Below are 22,163 nucleotides of genomic sequence, written 5' to 3'. Positions count from 1 at the left end.
CGAAATTAGAAAAAAAAAGTCCAAGTAGGAATACAATTTAAAAATAACTGAAATTCGGAATTGAAAATAAGGAATATTGAAAGAAGAGTCCATACAAGAATCCAATACGAGATTAATTAAAATTCAGAGTAAAAAAATAAAATTAGAAAAAAGAAAAGAAAAGAAGAGTTAAGTAGGAATACAATTTAAAATTAACTGAAATTCGGAATTAAATATAAGCACACTCATATGGAGCACCATGGTGCCCGGGCACCATGGTATAAAATACACAAATTCACTCAAATTTTTCAAAATTTTCAAATTGTGAGTATATACCTAGTTGTAAGAATTCAATTCATACCTATACCTAGCAACAAAACTACTCAAATTTAACTTTATTTCACAATCCATTATTACATACCTAACTAATTATATGTTTGGATGCTATATGTCTAGAATCAAAATCTAACAAAAACAAGTTCAAATTCAGTTCAAACTTGCTTTGAACGAGTTAGTAAAGTAGTTAATGTTAATACCTAAATATTTAAAAAAGTTTCATACTCATTTGAATTGGGTATATACTCAATTTCAACCATGGTGCCCGGGCAACATGAAGCACCAAACAAATTTACTATATGTGTGTGTATTCTTAGCGACTTTTTTCCCAACTTTTGACTTCGAATTCATTTTATAAATTCTACAACTTCATAATTTTAGAATCCGTGTGAAAACCTAGAGTGGCTTTATTTTTCTTACCGCTATTTATAAGCCATAATGCTTATTAGCCAAAAAAAAAACATGAGAAACACTTTTAAATTTATATGTGTTTCTCAGTAACTTAAAAGCCAATGTCAAGAAATTAAAATAAGATAAAATATTCAAAATTAACTCTAAAAATTAAATTTTAAAATCTAAATTTTAGCTGATAAACTCATGAAGAGCATACAATAGAGCTGCTAGATTGTTTGGAGATCTGGAAATTTTGCAAAAAGCGGTAGCGGTCAGAATCTCTCCAAAACATGTCTTAAGAGTGAGAAGTTTATAGGCACCCCCGAGTATTATACCATTCAATGTCCAATGTGACTATGACATACTACCTCTATATTTTAATGTGTGACACCATTGACTTTTTGTCCAACGTTTGACCATTCGTCTTATTAAAAAAATTATGTAATTATCATTTATTTTATTATGACTTGATTCGTCATCAAATGTTTTAAGCATGACATAAATATTTTCATATTTGCACAAAAATTTTGAATAAAACGAATGGTCAAACGTTGATCGAAAAGTCAACAGTGTCATACATTAAAATACAGAGGGAGTATTTTTTTTCTACTTGAGACCATCCTTATAATGTTTACTCATGAGAAGGGATGATTAAGTTTTACATTCAAAACTTTTTATTTGCAGGTGCATCACGTGTTGAGTTATTTTTACCTACCTCATTGCAACATGTTTGAAGATTTTAAATTTAACTCAAGAAAGTTTTATACACAGAAAGTTTGAGACTTCCATCTTTTTTACTCCTTCCGTCCCATAATATAAGGGATTTTGAGTTTTTGCTTGTAACGATTGACCACTCGTCTTATTCAAAATTTTTTGAAACTATTATTTATTTTATTTGTGACTTACTTTATTATCCACAGTACTTTAAGCACAACTTTACGTTTTTTATATTTGCAAAAAAAATTTGAATAAGATGAGTGGTCAAACGTTACAATCAAAAACTCAAAATCCCTTATATTGTGGGACGGAGGGAGTACTAAGGTTACAACTTGATGACTATTTATTTAAACTAGAAATTAAAGTTTCTGCGTGTTACGTACGTGCCGGTTTGCATTGTTTTCGAAATTTTTTTAATCAGGGTCATTCAACATTTCCTGTCAAAGAAAAGTAGAATCACAGACTACTATTATATATACTGGCTAACTACTAGCCATGACCTGTGTTTCCTTAACTAAGCACAGCCATTAGCACGGGGCTCGAGGCAATGCAAATTTAAGTACGATCTAATTAAGCCAATTAACCGACTGTTAATCTGTTATACTCGTAGTACTAGGTTAGTACGTACTACTCCTAATTAACAAACCAACGACGACGATCGAGAGAAGCGCATATGTCTACAGTTTACTAGTACTACGCGCGTAGGAGTAGTGGCAAGCACGCGCACACGAGACCTCGCGCGAGCAGGCGACCGATCGTGCCGGCCATGTCCGCCCCGGCCACTCCTGTGACCTAACCATCTAGATAGAAGCCTCGCAGGTTGCAAAGAAATCAAGCTTCTGGCTTCAAGCTCACGGCGTGATCCGAATAAGGCTACTTTTGTGCTTAACTAGGAGTTAATTGAGTATTAGTGCCAAATGCCTCTATTTTGACGACGCTTCAATTGATCGCGAGCGGCGGTAATCGAACCCATATCTTCTCCTTGGCAAGGAGATGTTTTACCATTGAACTACGCTCGCTATGTCCTATATTTTATAGGGTATATCCGCCTAGGTCGTCCAGAGTGGTATCTCACTGATGGCTCGGGCCCCCCGGAAGGGGGTCTTCTTCGCCTTTCACCTAAGCTGCGCAGGAAAGGCCCAAAGCCAATCCCCACCACCGGCCCCGCCCGTCGGCCGGCCAGCCAAAACTCCAAACTAATCTTTGGACGGCTAAGGTCACATGGAATTGGAGAATTCAGAGCAGGGCCCCAGGGGAATTCAGCACAAAATCCTAGCGACATGGGCAACTTGCCATGATTAAATTAATTGAACAACTCTACTATATTGTATTATTATTACTCACTACTTAAACAAACATTAATTGGGATTTGGGGGACATGCAGGGCAGATTCAGGTATATACACGACTGATCTACTCCTCCGGCCGTCACACTATATAGACTGAGACCCACTTGCAGTTGCTTATACTATAGTTATATGATTTTTGAGTTGAAAACCGGAGAATTAATTAATTAATTAGTTAGTTAAAGAGGGTTTTGAGATGATTGTTGGTAGGTCACAGCTAATTATCCTACAGTATTATGATGATGATGAGCTGATCGATTTGACTTGAGAATATTCTACTACATACTCGCTCCGTCTAAAAAAAATACAAATCTAATAATTGATGTGATATTCTAGTACTACAAATCTAGATAACATATGTCTATATTTATAGCAATAGAATGTGTCAGAAATAGATTGGTGATTTTAGAACGAAAGGAGTACGTAGTAGGAGTACATGCTTTGGTAGTAGAGTTAACGTCTCGATCGATCGATCGATCTGGTCCATCCTGTGGTCAGCACTCAGGACCAGGATGATAAAACAATGGGCAGGGCAGACAACCAGCCGTTCGATCGCCGCCCAGTGACAGAATACTGGCCCCGGCATCGCTAATGAACATTAACATGCATGTGTACTATACTAGTACTACTTCCTGGACGATGAAAGTACTACGTAGTAATAGAATACCTACAAGTTGTACCCATGAATTTAATCAATCTCTTAATTCGTTGACCACACCGACCTGTCCTCGTTTGTTATTGATCTCTACTCCATTCATCTCATAGAAAACAAACTTAATATAAGATATGATATATCTTATTATTATATATCTAAATTAAAGGTTGTTCAGATTTATAGTATTAGAATGTGTCATACCGTATATTAGTTTTAGGTTTATGAAAAAAATATTACAATTTCTAGCTATGAGCCAGTATATGAGCACATATTTGAACAAGATTCATGGCTAAAAGTTGGAAGCTCTGTAAATTTTATTACATCCACACTAGAAGTATATGTAGTACATATATTCATTTGTATAAAACACTGGACTAAATTCGTGATCGATAACCATGTGCTTGTGTGGTGCTACTAGATCATGACAATGTAATGCATATGCATGGTCCTGGTAGTCCTGGTACCTCCTCCCATGCATAGATGCAAACAAAAGGAGGATTGGTACACCGGCCGGCATGGAGACCAGAGACCATCATGCAATGCAAATCGATATATATCGAGTTAGTTGAATTCATGCGTGCGATCGATCGAGGACCGGGGCCCGCGCGCGGGCGGCGGCGCCCTGCCGGGGTACGACCGCCGCGAGATAACCGATGGATCAACCGCCGTCGCAGGCCGGCCGTCTGGGCACATGGCATCACATGACCAACCTAGTCACCCATCACATGAGCCACCTTCCAACACACACTATGCTGCTATAGTTCATCAGTTATACGTAGTAGTTCTCTCTCTCTCTCTCTCTCCTACATATGTGCAGGGCCGGCCGTCCCAAGGAAGATTTGGGCGATCTCCAAGCCATTATTTTTCTATGACCCCTCTCACTGCTTCTGAGCCAATTAATAATCCCACATGACGCAACAAATTAACAAATTAATGCACTCATGTTATTATATGATAATGATTAACTAATTAACTAATACTAGTTCATTATATGCTAGTACTGATTAAGAGGCTCTGACTGCAAACTAAACAATGTGTTCTCTTATCATAAGCAGTCAACAACTGGAGTACCAGTCAGTACTACTTAATCAAATCAAAGATTCCTCAGCTGTACCTTTCTTGTCCCAAAGAAAAACAATTTCCTCTTCTTTTAGTTTTAGAACAATATAGTATATTGTTGTGCCAACAGACTCTATATGTAGGTGATCTGATCAGTTATTGTGTAGTAGATGACTGGACAGCATGGTACAAGCTGCGTTCAATGTGTGGCTTTATTTGTAGCTATGCTCTCTCAGCTCATGTGCTCTTGTTGCCCATTTGCAAAGCATTGGGAATTTGGAATGGTCCACACACTATCACCTTGTTTTGTTGTCATGGGTCGATCGGCTCCTCTCGTGATCCGGCTACATATATGTATGTGTGTTATATATATGGCATAGTAACTAATTAATGAGAGCAAATTAAAATATATTGCATGCTCTAATCATAATACTTGTGCAGTCACAGTGATGCATGCTACACTTGATGGATGCATGTGGGCCTATGGAAATTAATCATACTGGACGCTTGCCCAACAGCCCATGCAGTCATGCACACCGGAAATAACTACCAACGGCCAATACCTACCGGTCTACGCTTATTTGTTCTTTACTGCCCCATGCATGCTATTCCTTGCTTTATGGCAACTGCTGTCTCTGACGTTACCATGTGACCTAGTAGACGTAAATATAGCAAACGCTTGCAACATATACTACGCATCGATCAGTCGACCGACAAACAGTAATTAATAATGTAATTTTACAGCATTGAACTGATATGGAGTAGTATTGATCAGTGCTTTGAATACATTGCAATATATACTCCGCTAAGAGAACAATCTAGCATAGTAGCACGCATATATGTGAGTAATATGTTTGGCTAATACATACAACAAATGTGTTAACCTTCCATCATTTCATGCTAATAATAAGTAGAGTCACTACCACATAATAAGTCATCGGTATATTATTGGTCAGCGATGAGAATACCTTATCTATGACACAAACAGGTAAACACCTGCCAGCAATATAAATCAACCTCTATGGATCTACAATTTATGACCTATCTCATATATGGATTTTTTTTTATAAAAAAAAGGAGAAAAAAACTAACGTGTCAATCGCGGCCAAGGTGCCATCGCATGTCCATCGTTGTGGCATACCTGTTGGTGCCGTTGAGGACACCTCTCTTTTATCGTCACGTGCTTATTGTCGTCAAGCTAGTATCTCACCTTTGTTGTCAGCTCAAAGCTCGTTTGATCCAGATGAGCCTGGGAGGAGTCAAGGAAGGGCGGCTCCACAAGGCGATGGAGACGATGGTAAGGTGAACTGAGGTGAAGAAGAGTCATAGAGGCAACTAATAATTGATGAGGGCGGAGGAGGGGTGCACTAATCTTGGCTCGGTGAAAGGGGGCAGCCAATGCTCAGGGTGAAGGTGGAGAAGAGACAATGAGCTAGGGTGACGGTGACCTCTAGGTCCGTAGAGCTCAAATTTAGCCTTCTTGTTCATGGGCGGATCTGGGAGAGGAAGGAGGGGTGGGTGGAGGACTTGAGCGAGCGAGTGACCGAGAGAGAGAGCATGCGATAGGAAGAGATAAACTAGGGGTGGACTAGCTCTTGCTTACATACATATAAGGTGGAATATCCTCATGTTTGATATGTTATACGTTTTCACCCAGGACAGATTTGTTACATGAGACCCAATTATAAAAGTAGGATCATCTATAATGGGTGACATTTGTGAACCGTCGTAGATCCAAACTCACATACGTGGCGAGTCGTTCCCCACAACCATATTTTGAATGTGTTGTTTTCCTGAGATATAATGGGTCGATTTCTTTGATGCCTCACATATGACCCGTTACCAATGTCCGTTTCCCGTAGCAGTGTGAGAAGTGACAGACATCGATCGAACAGTGCATTATTGACGATCAATCAGCCGGCCGGAGTACGTCATAGCAGGTGATGATGCCGCATAATTTGATGGATTTGATTGACCGCTCCTGCTGACAAAGCGAGATGGGCATTCATGTAGTATAAAGCCAGCAAAGCTAGCAGCTAGCAGTCGAGCTCAGCTGCTGCTGCTGCTTGCAAGTTGCAGCCTGTTGCGAGCATGCGTACATGCAAGTTGGTGTACCGGAGGCGGACGGGGCAGCCACCATCTAGCATAGATCAGCTATAGCAACCGCGGCGTAGTACTGCACTACTGTGCATATACATTTGGCCTCTTGCTTAGCATGAGGACACTGGGGAATAAATGGGCGATGGGGAGAGTGTGTACGAGCTAGCTGCATATTGCTGCATGCTGGCGTGCACACACATGCCTACATGCCCGACAACGATGCTCGATCGAGAATTTAACCTTGCTTATAGCTTCTTCCAGTTTATGTGGCTTGTTAAAAGCAAAGCAATGAGTTAGAGTCCACTCGCTATACAAAAGGCTAATGTGATTCCACGCAGCTGCATTCCTTTGACTATTAACTTAATTTAATAGGCAATATTAAAAAAACGGAGGGCTAGAAAAAATATACGATATATGATTTAAAAAGAAATACATATGCAAACAAAAATATAGATAAAACACGCAAAAGAGAATGGAAATGAATGTAATGGCACGTGGCAAGGAGTATACTAGTAATAAGTATACTCCACGTATGGCCCAGCCACAATGAACCGGCAATGAAACCAAGGTGAACCTCATCACATTTAGACCCTCTATTAGTGTCGGTTCACGCTAGATTTAGTGGCGGGGTAGCTCTCAGACAGGTCGAACGACCATTTGAGCTCCGCCACTACCCCACCTTTACTATAGATTAGCGTTGACATATAAAAAAATTCGGTAGATCACCGAGAAATCATTAGGCCATTCCCAACCCAATGACTAGGATGGTGTCTACAGCATTAAATAAGTTGCCACCTAAGATGAAAAATGATGTGGCAAGTGAATAAATGAGAAAAGAGAAGGAAACCATGTCTTGCATAAGACATGGTTTCTACACAACATCCAAGACATCATGTGAGATAAATAGCATTAAATTGAAGTATGGAATAGTGATGTTTGTATTGGAAGAGTATTGTCTAGTACTAGTTTCTTGATGATGTGGAGTTTATGGAAATTATGTCTAGTGTTATGGGTTAGGAATGGCCTTAGCCGCTTAGGGTCAACAGTGTCGCTAGAGCTCCGTCACTAACTAAATTGATAGTGATGCGCTAATATTCATGATATCTTTTATAGTAGTGATATATATGTTGTTAGACCAGATGTTCTGCTTTGCCTATCTGATGGGCGAAAACAGACGACAAATATTTGCACTGTTGCTTGACAAAAAACATGTACCTGGAATCTGATAGGGACTAATTTGTTGGAAAAAAAATATGATTTTTAAATAGAGGACATATAGTGTATATATATCGCCATAAGCACCTAAATAAATCATGTGAAATTAAAAAAAAGCAAGCTACCACTGTATCTATATGCAAATTCTATATACACATTAATTGTACTCCCTCTAATTCATATTGCAAGTCGCTTTATTTTTTTTAAAAAAACATATTTTACAAAATTTTAGCAACATCTATGATGCAAAATTAATTTTGTTAAATATAACATTAAATATATATCAATGATATATTTTTTGTTGAAAATAATGCTATGTTTTATAAACTTAATAAAACTTAAAAAAATTTGACAAAAAAAGTTATAGAAACTTATAATATGAAAAAAAAAGAGTATCAAGTAGCGATGACGGGGACAGTGGAGAAATACCTCCGGGACGCTATATGTTCTTCCAAAAGCTCAGAAAGAGACTGCTCCGAGTCAGCCGGGACACTGTATATATATATATATATACATATATATATATATATATATAGTGTGAGGCCCAAACAACATAGGATATGATGGACAAAGAAAGGATCGATGCAATTGCAGCATGGAGCCGATGGGGTAGTTCTCGGCATGGGAGAGCTTCAATTCATGCAGGCGCGGCGTGGCCGGTGACAAGGGCACGCACTGACGCACGTACTGCACGCGAAAGAAACCATTAACCGACCGACCAATTAGCTAAGCGCAGCATCACGCGTACGCACGTCTCACAATCTCTCAGCGGTAATTAATTAACCAAAATAACCGTGTGTGTCAAACTGTCGATCGAATATATGGTTAATTTTACTAGGCTTTTCTTAATTAAGAACGTACGCAGGAGTTTCACATGAATCGGGTAATTAATTAGTTAATTATTCTCAGTTCGTCGGCAGTTAAGTTCAAAGAAAGTTCAAAGGTACTCCGTGCGTGTGAAGATATTAGATATGTACGAACAGTGGCATGTGACGTGCTGCATACTGTGCATGCATATCTGCATATATGGCTATACTGCATATCTTGGCACCCGATCGACCATTCAAGAGTGCGATCGTGCGTGGATGAATGATCGACATACATCCTTAACTATTCCTTGCCTACATATCTTCATCGAGATTCGAGCGCTATATAGCTAGCTAAGATTATCCAATCCACAAGTAATGGCCAGCTGATCTATGTTATGTACGTATGGGCACATTCATCCATCATCCATGTCTGCCTCTACAGGACAGAGACGTTCACCGGAGGCCCATCCTGTCCAGCATAAAATAATTAAAATGGGCCTAATCTAGATGGACCCAATACAAAAGTGGGCCTGAGTTCACTGGGCCCATATATTCTATTTGTCCTAATACCAAAAAGAAACGATTTTGCTATATATTTGTCGACAAATTTTCTCCCAAAAATTTGACAGATGTAATTACAGTACAATCGTAGTGTAATTACACTGTAACTTGCATGTAATTACACTGTAACTATAGTGTAACTTGTATGTAACTTTCAAAAATCTCTCCGTAATATGTTATTTCGGTAAAATAGGGGTTGTGGGAACAAATCCTTACACATATGTGTGTGCTGTGATTTTTTTTCTTCCTCACCAAAACAAATCTTGTAATAGATTTAACGATTCAAAATTACGTGAAACTTATATACAAGTTACACTGTAGTTACATGCAAGTTACAGTGTAATTACATATAAGTTACAGTGTAATTACACTACGATTGTACTATAATTACATCTGTCAAATTTTTAGGAGAAAATTTGTCGCCAAATGTATAGGTGGTCCCAAAAGAAAAGTCTATTTACGTCCCTCCAATCTTGCCCTCGATCCAATCACATTCATCAACCACGAGGTATAAGTTTCCCTAACTTCAAAAACCGGTGCAAATACAGTCTCAAGGTAGTATTGAACCCGGTTATGGCTTAAGTGACGTCCACTCGGCATATTGGCTAGATCTTCATCTCGCATAACATCTTTGTGGCACTTCAAGTCAGAAAAATGAAGTGAGACCCACCTGGAAAACACATGTCAAAGACTATATCTTCTTCTTCCAACCTCCTCTCTTCTCCATCTTTCCACCTCTCCTCTTTCTTCCTCATGATCTCTATGCTAGCAGCTAACTGGAGAGGGGCAGCGTCAGGCAGGTGAGGAGTAAGGCAACAACGACTTCTTCTCTTTATCAAGCGGCCCAGACGGCAGCAACCATATTTGGAGTAGCTCTCAGCTGCTCTCGTGACCTTGAACTCAAGATCCACATCCATTGTAGCATCGTCGAGCTTGGTGACGCTGCTGCCGCTGCTTGGGAGAGAGGAGATGACACATTGCTCCATGCAGCCCATGCACCGTCTGTGCCACCTCAAGCTTGCCGACCATTAGGTTGTTGCGGCCACCGCTTGAGAGAGGGGAGACCGTGGACGAGGGACCCATAGCTCCCCTGCCGCTTACCATCGAGGATTGAGGTGGAGTACGGTGGCGCACATGAGCAGCAAGGTTAAGGCAGCTAGCTCACGCGCACGTTGAAGGCGTCGATGGCAGGATCTGGCGTCATTTCCATCTCCTTGAGCGTAAACGGGGGCCACCCACCCGATCTAGTAGGTGAGGCGGGGGGCCACGGCGCGAGCGGGAGCTCGATGAGGCCATAGTGGCGCGAGAGGACATGTAATCTTGGGGAGGCTGCGGGGACAACATTCTGGCTCGTCCGCATCCTCCGCGACGAGGGGCTCGACGAGGTCGACCGGGCCTCGGTCCCGTCCTCCTGCGCGTCTGCCGCCAACGAGCTCATCATCGTGGTTCTCGTATTCTTGATGCATCGATGGACTCACGGATAGGGGAGCTCAACCCTTGGGAGGCTCGTCACCTTGAGTTTGTCCGCTTGACTGACTGGATTTGCCTTCTAGGCTCAGCCCCGACCTCCGGCTCCTTCCCCGTCGACCACTGGGTTTACACAGGCACGCTTGAGATGGACAACATCCACACACTGCTTTGCCAATGCTGGGCGCGCCCCTAGTGGCATTTGCGTCCTCCGGCCTATCTTGCCTCTACGATTGCCCGAGGAGAGAGTGGAAATGAGGAGAGAGAAAGAGATGGGAGAAGAAGAAAAGGAATGTAACATGGTCACTAGATATGTTTTGCCACATTTCACTTACAATTTGGGGTTATGCCCTGACTCAACGAGTCTGACTGTAGTCAATCTACCACATCATAAAAAAAATCACTACCCTAACTACCGAAGAAGTATATTGGCATCGGTTTTCAAAGTTGGAGGAAGACATTATACCCCGTTATGCGGTTGAGGGACACGATTTGATCGAGGGTAAGAGATAAGGGAAGTATAATAGACTTATTAGGCCAGCCATCCAATACAACATGGGGCTGATCTCGTTGGACCATATCTACTTAGGTCCTGAAAGATAAATGGGCCTTCTCCCGAGGCCCAACACTCCCTTCCCCACGCACGCACACGTCACCGACCACCACCCATCCCGAGCCGATCCCCCACCCCCGCCGTCGCGCTCCCCTCTCTCTCTCTCTCTCTCTCTCTCTCTCTCTCCCCCTCCCGTGTCCAAAGCCCCGCAAACCCTCGCGGCGACCTCACCTCACCTCACCCGCCCTGCCCTAGCTCAAAGCTCCCCGCCCCGGCCGCCGCTGGCGCCGCCGGGCGATGGATCTCCGCCGGCCGCCGCGCTCGTCGTCGGGGGGCGTGGAGCCCAAGATCCGGCAGGTGGGGTTCGTCACCCCCGACGCCTCCTCCTCGGCCCCGCCCGCCGAGCCCCCCGCCGCCGCCGCTGCAGCGGCCGCGGCGGCTGCTGCTGCCGCCTCCTCGGCGGCGGCCGCGGCGGCGCAGGCGCAGGCGTCCTCCGAGGGGTCCCCCCCGGCGTCCGAGCTCTCCCCGGGCTCGCTCTCCCCCGTCATGATCCCGCCCCCGCGCCACGCCGACCACCTCGCCCCAGGCTCGCCCTCCCCCGCGGCGTCCCCCTCCGAGCTGGGCGACGACGAGTCCTGGTCGCGGGCGCCTTCTGCCGCCGAGCTCGGTACGCGCTCTTGAGCCTTTATCCGGTTGCAGCAATTTCGAAAGCGCTTTCTGCGAATTGAGGCGGCGGACGTTGCTATGTATGATGGTACTGTCACGAACTGAAAATTTTTGACGAGAATTTCATACGGTGAAGCATAGGAACGGAGTTTATACCTCTGGTTATGTAGAGGATGTGTGTGCTGCATCTGCGTAAACCGTAACATGAAGTTTATGCTCAATAATGAAATTTTATATGAACACATAGTATTCGAATTCGACTCACTTGACATCACATTACTATTTTTGGCCTTGCAACGGAAGGTTGTAAAGCCAGCCCACCTGAACTCGAAGCGTCATGGTAATCCACTACTGGAAAGATGAATCCAAGCTTTTTAGTATTTCATTATATCAAACTCTAATGCGGCAAAGGAACTGTTTCTGTGATATATTGTGTTTTTAAGGGATAATAAGCAGGGTAGCTTCGTTTTACTTTTCTGTACCTTTCTATACTCTTCTATTTCACTAAGCTCTATTTTATACTAGTACCAGTTAACATTGAAACAAGAAGTTGATCTATTCTGTCTCCCTCTCCTGAAGTTGCTTCCCTTTTCCCTCTCAAAAAAAAAAAAGAAGAAAAAAGCCTCTGGCCTTGACCACCGGTAGTTACAGACAAATCTACTTATCTAAGATCATTTCTCTGTTTTGTTTGATGATGTGTTAGGTAGCTGGCTTTTCTAGCTGCTATGTTTGGTTTTATTCAATTGAAATTGGTATAATAAATACCAACTTGACAGCTATGGACTGTTGATTTCATGTAACTCCGCATATCGATTTTCATGCACTATCTAATCCATCCAAAGTGCTCCTAGATTTGTATAAGTGCATTGAAAATATTTGAAGAAGGGAGTGTTAGTTTGATGTTTCAAAGTTTTTATAAATCTTGAGCCACATCTGAGAACCAATTATCCATACTGTCATTCTTCTTTATATGTTTATTTTCCTCGACATTTATTAAAATTCTTGGGGAAAATTTGTTTTTCAATACATAATATGCACTTAACTTTGTTTTATTTGTTTCAGAATCAAACAAGAACGATTTGGCTGAAATACGGAATGACAATGTTCCAGCTTCAATTCCACAAAAGCAGAAAACTTCTAAAGCAGAGAGGCGTGCTATTCAGGAAGCTCAGCGTGCTGCTAAAGCTGCTGCCAAGGAGGCAGGTAATATCCTTGTTCTCATCTTCTCATCCCCTTCCACTCCCTTGTGGGGTGTGCTGCAGCATAATTATAACATTAGTTTGGACCTGTAGGGTTATCAGGAAAGTCTGCAGGCACTGGTTCAGGGGCTAATCCTGCAATGCCCAAGCAAGCCAAATCATCAAAAGTTTCTCAGAAGAAAGATGCGCCCCAAGCTGCATCTACTGCTGCTTCTGAGAAGAAGGTTACTGAACGTCCTTCAGAAAGAGATAGGAAGAAAGATGCGCCTCACCCTCGTATGCAGTTTGATGATGTGCACCGGGTGGAGAAAGCAAAAAAACGTGCAATTGTAAATCAATCTGAAGCACGAAACAGAGTTGAATTGTTTAGGCACTTGCCTCAGTATGTGCATGGCACTCAACTTCCTGGCCTTGAATCAAAGTTTTTTCAACTTGAACCAATGCATCCTTCTGTGTACAAGGTACTTGATATGCATTCAAACTACTCATAAATGTTATCTGTATGCCATTTAAAAGCTCATGTTCCAAGCTCCCAAGTTACTAGGTTGGATTATTTGATGACTCGCTTCTCGTCCCACAGAAAATCTTCTTGCATTTAGAGGTGTAAAGTGAAGGTGTACACAATTAATGTTGCAACATTTCATTTACCATAAACATAAACCAAAACTATTAAACCTCTCTTTTATTTTTTGTACCAGATAGTGTTCTATTATTTTTTAATGCATTACAAACTTCCATCGTGATCTTTTTACCATTATTTGGAGCATTTCCTCACTGAATGTTATACTGCATTACTGGTCTTGTTAAATACCAACAAGCAAGCCAGCCAGCCAAAACTAGTTAGCAATCCTGCAATCTCAAATTTCTTTTGTTTCGTTGTTCAAAGAAGTAAATGGGTTAGCTAATTTGAATTGGATAAATTGATTATCATCAATTTTGGTTGAATATGAATAACTCAACAGGTATTCACTATGTTTCAGGTTGGGCTCCAATATTTGTCTGGTGAGGTTTCTGGTGGAAATGGTCGTTGTATAGCAATGCTTCTTGCATTCCAAGTGGCAATAAAAGATTACTCTACACCTCCCAAAAAAACTCTGAGTAGAGATCTTACAGCGAAAATCAGCAGTTATGTGTCGTTTCTTATTGAGTGCAGGCCTCTGTCAATTAGCATGGGCAATGCTATTAGGTTTTTAAAGAACAGGATTGCCAAGCTACCACTCACATTGTCAGAATCAGAAGCCAAAGCCAGTCTTCAATCTGATATTGATCGATTCATTAATGAAAAAATAGTTGTGGCAGATAAGGTTATTGTCAGTCATGCTATCACAAAAGTCAGAGACAATGATGTCTTGCTGACATATGGGTCATCGTCAGTTGTTGAAATGATTCTGGATCATGCTCATGAACTTGGGAGGAAGTTCCGTGTTATAGTGGTAGATTCTCGTCCCAAGCTTGAGGGACAAGGATTACTATGTAGATTAGTGGAAAAGGGCATCAACTGCACGTATACACATATTAATGCCATCTCATACATCATGCATGAAGTTACAAGAGTTTTCTTGGGTGCCTCCTCAATACTATCAAATGGAACAGTTTATTCTAGAGTCGGGACAGCATCTGTGGCAATGGTTGCACATGCATTTGGAATTCCTGTTCTTGTGTGCTGTGAGGCATACAAATTTCATGAGAGGGTGCAACTTGATTCTATATGTGCTAATGAGCTTGGTATGTATATATCTTTTGAATTTATGCTTTGTAACTATTTTTTTTTTTTACCATGCATAAGAATCATAACACGAGTCTTTTACCCAGGTGATCCAGATGTCATTTTGAAAGTTCCTGGGAAGGCAGATTTGGGCCATCTTAAGAACTTGGCAGACAATGAAAATCTCCAACTGTTAAATCTTACGTATGTCCTTGAATTCCATTTTTTTTAAGATAATATGTCCTTGAATTCCATAGGTGACTTGTTTTCTTAGTTCTGTCAATGTTCCCTTTGATTGAGATAATTTTGCACATTGATAGGTATGATGCCACCCCTTCTGACTATGTGTCGATGATCATAACAGATTATGGGATGGTAAAATACCTTTCACCTCTAATTGCAGTCATTTACTTGTCCTATTTGAAGATATTCATATAAGATGTCCTTTTGCTTAGTTTTCCTCACATAAGCATCTGGCTGTTGAATTATAGGTGTTAGCAAGCCTTTTCTATGGATGTTTTTTAGCAACAAACATTTTTTTTCATCTTTTAAGTTGCACTTGTATACTTTTTTCCTCAAAATTAAATCTTGCAGAAAACATTAATTGATGCCGATTGCATGTACTGAACTACTTCCTCCGTTTCACAATGTAAGACTTTCTAGCATTGCCTACATTCATTTAGATGTTAATGAATCTAGACATATGCATGTGTTTAGATTCATTAACATATATATGTATATGGGCAATGCTAGAAAGTCTTACATTGTGAAACGGAGGGAGTAATATATTCTCTTCTACAGTTAGACAAATGTCTTTTTTATGCCAATTTTTTTAGATTTTTATGAACAGGAAAAATTTTATTCAATCCCTTGGAAGTATTATGGTTGGTCTATTTAACCCTTGTAGGCTTGAATTCAGTACTCTTACCACCTAAAGAACAAAAGCCGGTTTAAATAACTCCTTAGGGTAGTTTTGTAAGTAGTTGTGAGATGTAAACGAAGATGTAGCAGGTGGTGGTGTCTGCTGAACCAATTTCTCCCAAACAGGCTCGGCTTCTCCCATGTATTGTCTGCCTGGCAGATACATGAATCCATTTCTCCCAAACAGGCCCAGCCGCTCCCTTTCTTTCTCCAATTGTTGAGCCAGGGAACATGTCACCACTATTGTGCTTCTACGAGCTGCCTACTAGTTAAAACATTATTTAACTGAATACATCGCCAAGCTATCCTACTAGTAGTTAAAAATATATTTGACCGAATACATTGTCATGTCATTGCACTTGTCATAGCCCATCTGGACAAAACCTCTTTCAAAGCCACTTACCTTTGATAGTTTGGAGATAGATTACCTGTTGATATTTGTGGTGGTACATACCTGGTTTACTTTAAGGGCCCAAGTAGACATTTTCGTTATAAATATTTAAGATGATGGCTCTCTTATCCGGTTCATTGAATTGCTGATGGGGTTGTTTTGCTTTGTTCCAGCTTCCACCCACAAGTGTACCTGTCATTGTGAGAGAGTATCGCAAAGAACAGCTGTGGATATAGATGTACTGCATTATGACAACAATTTTGGTAACTGTTGTTGGCTTGCTGCCCAAAGTGCGGGATGCGTGAAACATGTACTTCTGTTTGAGAGCTCTCAGCCGCCAAACCTTTTTTCTTTTGAGCTTATCAATTTGTTTGCCACAAGATGGTCCAATTTTGATATCACCATGGCTCCGTCTATGAAGATTGCACTCTGGCACCTCTAGAGGGGTTATGTTGGTGGTAGTCATCAAACGTTGTGATGCAACTATGCTCGTATCAAACCTATGTCTTCCTGAGCCTCCTCTGGTCATGCGCGTGATAGTAACTGGGACCTGAGATGAATTCGAAGCTATATTTGTAACAGTATTCACCTGTCCAATACATATGCAGATTGCGGGGACTTCGCGATTACGCATGAGGTATCGGGATAGGGATAGGTTGCGGAAATCATACATTGCCTGAGCACTTCGCGATGCCTATAATTTACTAGTAATATTTTGCAACTTGGGGATAGTTAGATACATACCGATTTTCAAGCTGCATGGAATTATGGTGACAAGTTCAGAGTTTCTATTATGAAATCATACATTCAGTCACTCTCGGCCTGGAGTGACCGACTTCGTACGTTCACTGAACTTCGGAACGACTGAATCATGATAATCGAACATTATAAAATCTTCTTGCAGTAAACACATGTTTAAATCCTAGAATTCAGCATGATACAGTGCACGAATATATCCTGTGGAGCATGTCCTCGCAGCTAAAGTACAACTCAGAATACGAATAAAAATGGCTATAAATAAGCCTATACCACAATGGATACCTCGCTACATGGGCAAAACGATGAACAAAAACTTTCCACGCAAAGAACAATATATAAACGGTTGTCTAGATTACTGGCATATTTGCTCAACGGCAGCCACAATCTGGGCAGGCTGCACGACGGTGGCATCCTCCAGAGGCGCAGCATACGGCGTCGGCACATCCTGCGACGACAAGCACATGATGGGTGCGTCAAGGTAGTCCCAGAAGTTGTCGATGATGGCCGATCTCAAGCTGGCGCCGATCCCGCCCGTGCGCATGCACTCCTCCACAATCAGCACGCGGTGGGTCTTCTTGATAGAGTTGCCTATGGTGTGCAGGTCAAATGGCTTCAACGACCTGATGTCGATGACCTCGGGATCGTACCCTTTGTTCACCAGGGTCTTCGCAGCCTGCATCACATGGTACCTCATCCGCGAGTATGTGAGGATGGTAACATGTTCTCCGGGACGCACCATCTCAGCCTCCTCCAGGCATAGAACATATTCCTCATCGGGAATTTTCTCCTTCAGGTTGTACAGAAGGACGTGCTCGAATAGCACCACTGGGTTCTCGCTCCTTATGGCGGCTTTCATCAGACCCTTGGCGTTGTAAGGGGTAGAGCAAGCAACCATCTGGAGGCCGGGGATCGACTGAAAGTAAGACTCCAGACGCTGGGAGTGCTCAGCACCAAGCTGGCGACCAACTCCACCAGGACCTCGGATCACGATTGGGATTTTGAACTGGCCACCAGAGGTGTAGTGAAGCATTCCGCAGTTGTTTGAGATTTGGTTGTAAGCAAGGAGAAGGAAACCCATGTTCATTCCTTCAACAACAGGCCTCAACCCCTTCATCGCTGCTCCAACTCCCATGCCGGTGAATGAGTTCTCAGCAATAGGGGTATCAAGGACTCGTAGGTCTCCAAACATCTCAGCCAGACCTTTGGTCACCTTGTAAGAACCTCCATAGTGACCGACATCTTCACCAAAGACACATACCGTTGGATCTTCTTTCATCTCTTCTATCAAGGCCTCGCGAAGAGCCTCAAACAGTAAGACCTCATGACTGAATAAAAGTTACAGAATTAGGAATTTGCCTTAGATTACATATTCTATGCACTGAAATGTTATTTATTTGGATAAGATAAAAAAAATCAGAAATGTAACACCTAAACTAGCACAAGTGCACAACACATATAAGCATTATAATGAACCAGGGCAAATACTGAATTCTGAATACCAGTGTTAACCGATTCGTTACAGGTACCGATAATCCTACAGTCAACATTACAAAGTAAATGTAAACCAACTAAGCTTGACAGCCTGAAGCAATTTTTTATGAGTATATGCAGCCTATATAATAGCATGGTAAGTGGCCAATTGGGTTGGAAACTAATCTCTCTACTTTAATGTGTCTGACGTTGGGAGAACTAAATGACTGGAGGGAGTAACAGAACAGTTTGTGTCACCCGGTGAGGAGCATATTCCACTGAGCTCAATGTCAAATTTGAATGGCTAGACGTTATAAATTCTGTGCTTTCCAGCCCTATGTCCATTATATAGATTAGTAATAGCCAAAGGGGAAAAAAACTAAATTCCTAATTTCTTTTTTGCAATACACCAAACATTGGACATGTCTACAGTGCAGGTAGGAGTATAAGGCAGTATGCAAGTCCCATCAGTGTTTCAATCAAGGCCTAAAATGATGCTTCCAAAGTCATTCCCTACTCATATCCAAGAAAATATATGTCAAATTGTGAATGCCAGCCAGCAGCAGAAGCCATAGCTGAAAGCTGATGGGCAAGTCAGTTGAATGTTCTACTTTGTTGATTGAAATTCACTTTACAGTGGTCTCTACTGGTAGTAAAATCAATCTAGACCTTTCATCTTTTCTTATATAATAATAATAATGGGCCATATCTATCCTACTACTGGTAATAGACCTCATAAATCTAAAGACCGCTATAAAATACTCCTAGTTTCTCGGATGCTTCAAACAATTTCTTCATGAACTGTTTCTAGTCATAAGTTCTCTAACTTCAATTCTTCATACAAGCTTAGTAACATTCAACGAGCCCCCTGTATCAACTTTCAACGAACGGAAGGCTGCAAAATTGCATCACCTAACGAGCAGAATAACAAGAGCCCAACCCCTAAACAGATCCAAGCTCCAAAACTGGAGTATAGCCCCAACACACAATAGACTAAGACCAACACGATCCAGCCAAATCAAACCCAGATTGAGCTAAATCGATCGGTCTTATGAACAGAAGAAATAATTGAACGCTTGGTTACCGTATGGATTCTGTACTACACAATTATAAAATTAGAGGGGTGCTGAATTCTTTACCCGTCAGACTTGGAGGAGGCCGCGCTCGCCGGCGATTCCGCCTTGGACTGCACGCGAGAAGAAACACAAACAAACACAACATAGAGCAGTTCAGTGAAACCATCAGAGCCCAGCAGAGCATCGTAGCGAACGGAAGTATATCAGCTCAGAGAGCAGAACGTCTCACGCAACTGCAACGGCGGCCCGCGCCACCATCCTTCCCCCCGCCCGCCGCGCCGCGCCCGATCCGGCCGCCGCCGCCACGCGCACGCTCCTCGCCGCTGCAAGAGCAAAACAAACACCACATGAATACACAATAATCCCACGGAACCAGCGGAGATCCGACGAACAGGGGAGGAAACCTCGCTTACCGGAGGCTGATCTGCGGCCAGCGGAGGAGGAGGAGAAGGGGGAGGAGGATCCCACCCGCGGGGCGGCGTGGAGGGAGGAAGCGGCCGCCATTGTTGAGGTCGGGATCTCTCTCTCTCTCTCTCTTTCTCGGGAGGACGCGCAGGCGATGGGTTGGTGGTCCGCTATATAAAGGTGGGGGGAAGTCTTGGGGTGGCGGCGGTGGAGGAATGGAGGCGGCGGCGGCGGTGGCGGAGAGAACGAGGTGAGGTAAGAGAGGAGAGGACGAGAAATGGAGAGGGAGACGATGGGCTGTGGACCGGGTCTATGGACATGATGGGGGGTGGATTTTGGTTTTGATCTCGGCCGCTGGATTTTGATCCACTGTGTGAGAATCTTGAAAATGGATTGTTTGCTCATATGCACGTACGCACATTCAAACACTATGAGATACTGGACTTTTATACTCCATCCATCCGTCCCTAAATGTTTGGCGCCGTTAACTTTTTTAAACATATTTAACCATTCATCTTATTCAAAAACTTTTGTAAAATATGTAAAACTATATGTATACATAAAAGTATATTTAACAATGAATCAAATTATAGGAAAAGAATTAATAATTACTTAAATTTTTTTAATAAGACGAACGGTCAAACATGTTTAAAAAAGTCAACGGCGTCAAATATTTAGGGACGGAGGGAGTATATTATAAGATTAACGGAGTAAACATATGCGTCTCGTTGTTAATGGGTATGTCGCCTACCATTGAAAATAATTAGTCGTATATGTGAGCATACGTGTCAAATATCATATATTATATACTTGATTATGGAAATAAATTTTTCAAGAAATAAATTTAATAAATGGTTTTAAGCAAGTGATCTTAGTATCGCATTAGAAGATTGTTTTTAATAAATATATGTATTTTTAGAAGTGTGGATTATCATCTGCAGTAATAATCAGATGAAGAAACCGAAAAGAACACGGACATAACGTAAGGACTCTTGGATTAAGCACGGTCCATGCGAAAATCCTAACGAGCGATCAATCGCCCCGCGTGATCACCCCCTCCTCTACGTTACTTTTCTATTTTAGTAAATTTATACACCTCAAATTTACACATCTAAAATTTATACACACAAAGTTTATAAGTCAAAAGTTTATATATCCGATTCAAATTTAAATTTGAATTCAAATATTTTTTCTATGTAGTATTTCTATACATCTAAAGTTTATAGACCCAAAAGTTTATATACCCGATTCAAATTTAAATTTAAATTTAAATATTTTTATATATAGTATTTCTATACATAAATTTTTCTAACTTTATTTTTTTTTATTTTTTTAAAAAATTTTGTGGTGTAGTAGGAAGAGAAGAAGGGGAGGAGGAAGAGGGAGAGGAGCGTATTGGTGGGGGGGATGGGGATGATCGCTGTGGGCGATCACCTGCCCATTAGCGTCACCCAACGCCCAGTCCATATATATATGTCTAATTATGAGGTTATTTTTAGATTGGATGTACAACACGAGCCCCTTTGAATTGGCCTCCTCCCTCCTTGTCTCTTCTCCTCCTGAGCTAGGCCACCATTAGAAACACCCTTTTGCTCCAACTTCGTAACCACTCTGACTTTTATGTTCTCGTCTCTGACCCTGTTCACTGACGTCCTATAACCCCATAATTCCAACGGTATTATCACCAACTCATTACCTACCATTGTCTTCCATCGACTACAAACATCCCTCTAAACATGAGAAAACACCTTATTCCCCATCATCACCGTCAAAAAGTTGCCACCGTTTCGCTAGTGAGTTACATTGATACCTCCTCCTCCCTCTTGCCCACTTACGGCTTGCCTAAATTCAGTGTTCCCATGATGAAACCTAAAAAACATATAATGATGAGTTGAGAAAAAATGGTTATTGTTTTTTCTTTCTTAAAGAGTACACCCTCCGTAAAATAATATATATAAATCCTAGCTATATACATGGACCAGGTTTATAATAAGGATTGTTTTTTTAGGATGGAGAGTACATTTGAAAGCGCACAAACACTATACAGACAACACCACAACATTTAAACACCGAGCGTCAACACACACTTATACTTTTTCCATAAAAAAAAACCTAGATGAGGTGTAACACCACCCCAACGAATCTGGATATAAGGTGATATTTACATTGGTTTTTCTGAGGCCAAAGGGAGTACGACCCACTCGACGCGTGCGTGTGCTCAAAAAATTGGTGGACAATGACGTCCCTTCCAAACATGTATCAGTTTCTGACTTGAATTTGGACTCTCTCGAATGGTAAGTTTAGGCACATGACTCATGAGGTCACAATTAACTATTACCATGACATTACCAGTTGCATACAAATATGTTTGAGTAAAATGCA

The 22,163-nt window shown here is 41.6% G+C and overlaps 2 protein-coding genes across 3 annotated transcripts; one reads left to right on the top strand and one right to left on the bottom strand.

Annotated features, from left to right (window-relative positions):
* The first annotated feature begins 11,345 nt into the window (after positions 1 to 11,345).
* LOC127769058 (probable translation initiation factor eIF-2B subunit delta) lies at positions 11,346 to 16,491 on the top strand. 2 transcript variants are annotated; one of them, XM_052294757.1, is made up of 7 exons: positions 11,348 to 11,856; positions 12,918 to 13,058; positions 13,148 to 13,515; positions 14,035 to 14,779; positions 14,867 to 14,963; positions 15,080 to 15,134; positions 16,245 to 16,491. In XM_052294757.1, exons 1-7 carry the CDS (start codon positions 11,487 to 11,489, stop codon positions 16,305 to 16,307), a joined length of 1,839 nt encoding a protein of 612 aa, XP_052150717.1. In that variant the 5' UTR covers positions 11,348 to 11,486; the 3' UTR covers positions 16,308 to 16,491. The 2 variants fall into 2 exon arrangements, with proteins under 2 accessions (XP_052150718.1, XP_052150717.1); XM_052294758.1 differs by lacking the exon at positions 15,080 to 15,134 and having other exon boundaries at positions 11,346 to 11,856.
* Positions 16,492 to 16,849: 358 nt separating this feature from the next.
* Positions 16,850 to 20,082, bottom strand: LOC127769059 (pyruvate dehydrogenase E1 component subunit beta-4, chloroplastic). Its single transcript, XM_052294759.1, has 4 exons — positions 19,790 to 20,082; positions 19,611 to 19,699; positions 19,440 to 19,486; positions 16,850 to 18,155 (listed from the first exon to the last, which is right to left on the bottom strand). Exons 1-4 carry the CDS (start codon positions 19,878 to 19,880, stop codon positions 17,183 to 17,185), a joined length of 1,200 nt encoding a protein of 399 aa, XP_052150719.1. The 5' UTR covers positions 19,881 to 20,082; the 3' UTR covers positions 16,850 to 17,182.
* Positions 20,083 to 22,163: the final 2,081 nt, after the last annotated feature.

The sequence above is a fragment of the Oryza glaberrima genome, chromosome 3 (assembly GCF_000147395.1).
Source record: "Oryza glaberrima chromosome 3, OglaRS2, whole genome shotgun sequence".
Taxonomy (NCBI): domain Eukaryota; kingdom Viridiplantae; phylum Streptophyta; class Magnoliopsida; order Poales; family Poaceae; genus Oryza; species Oryza glaberrima.
This window is presented reverse-complemented; position numbering and strand designations above follow the sequence as displayed.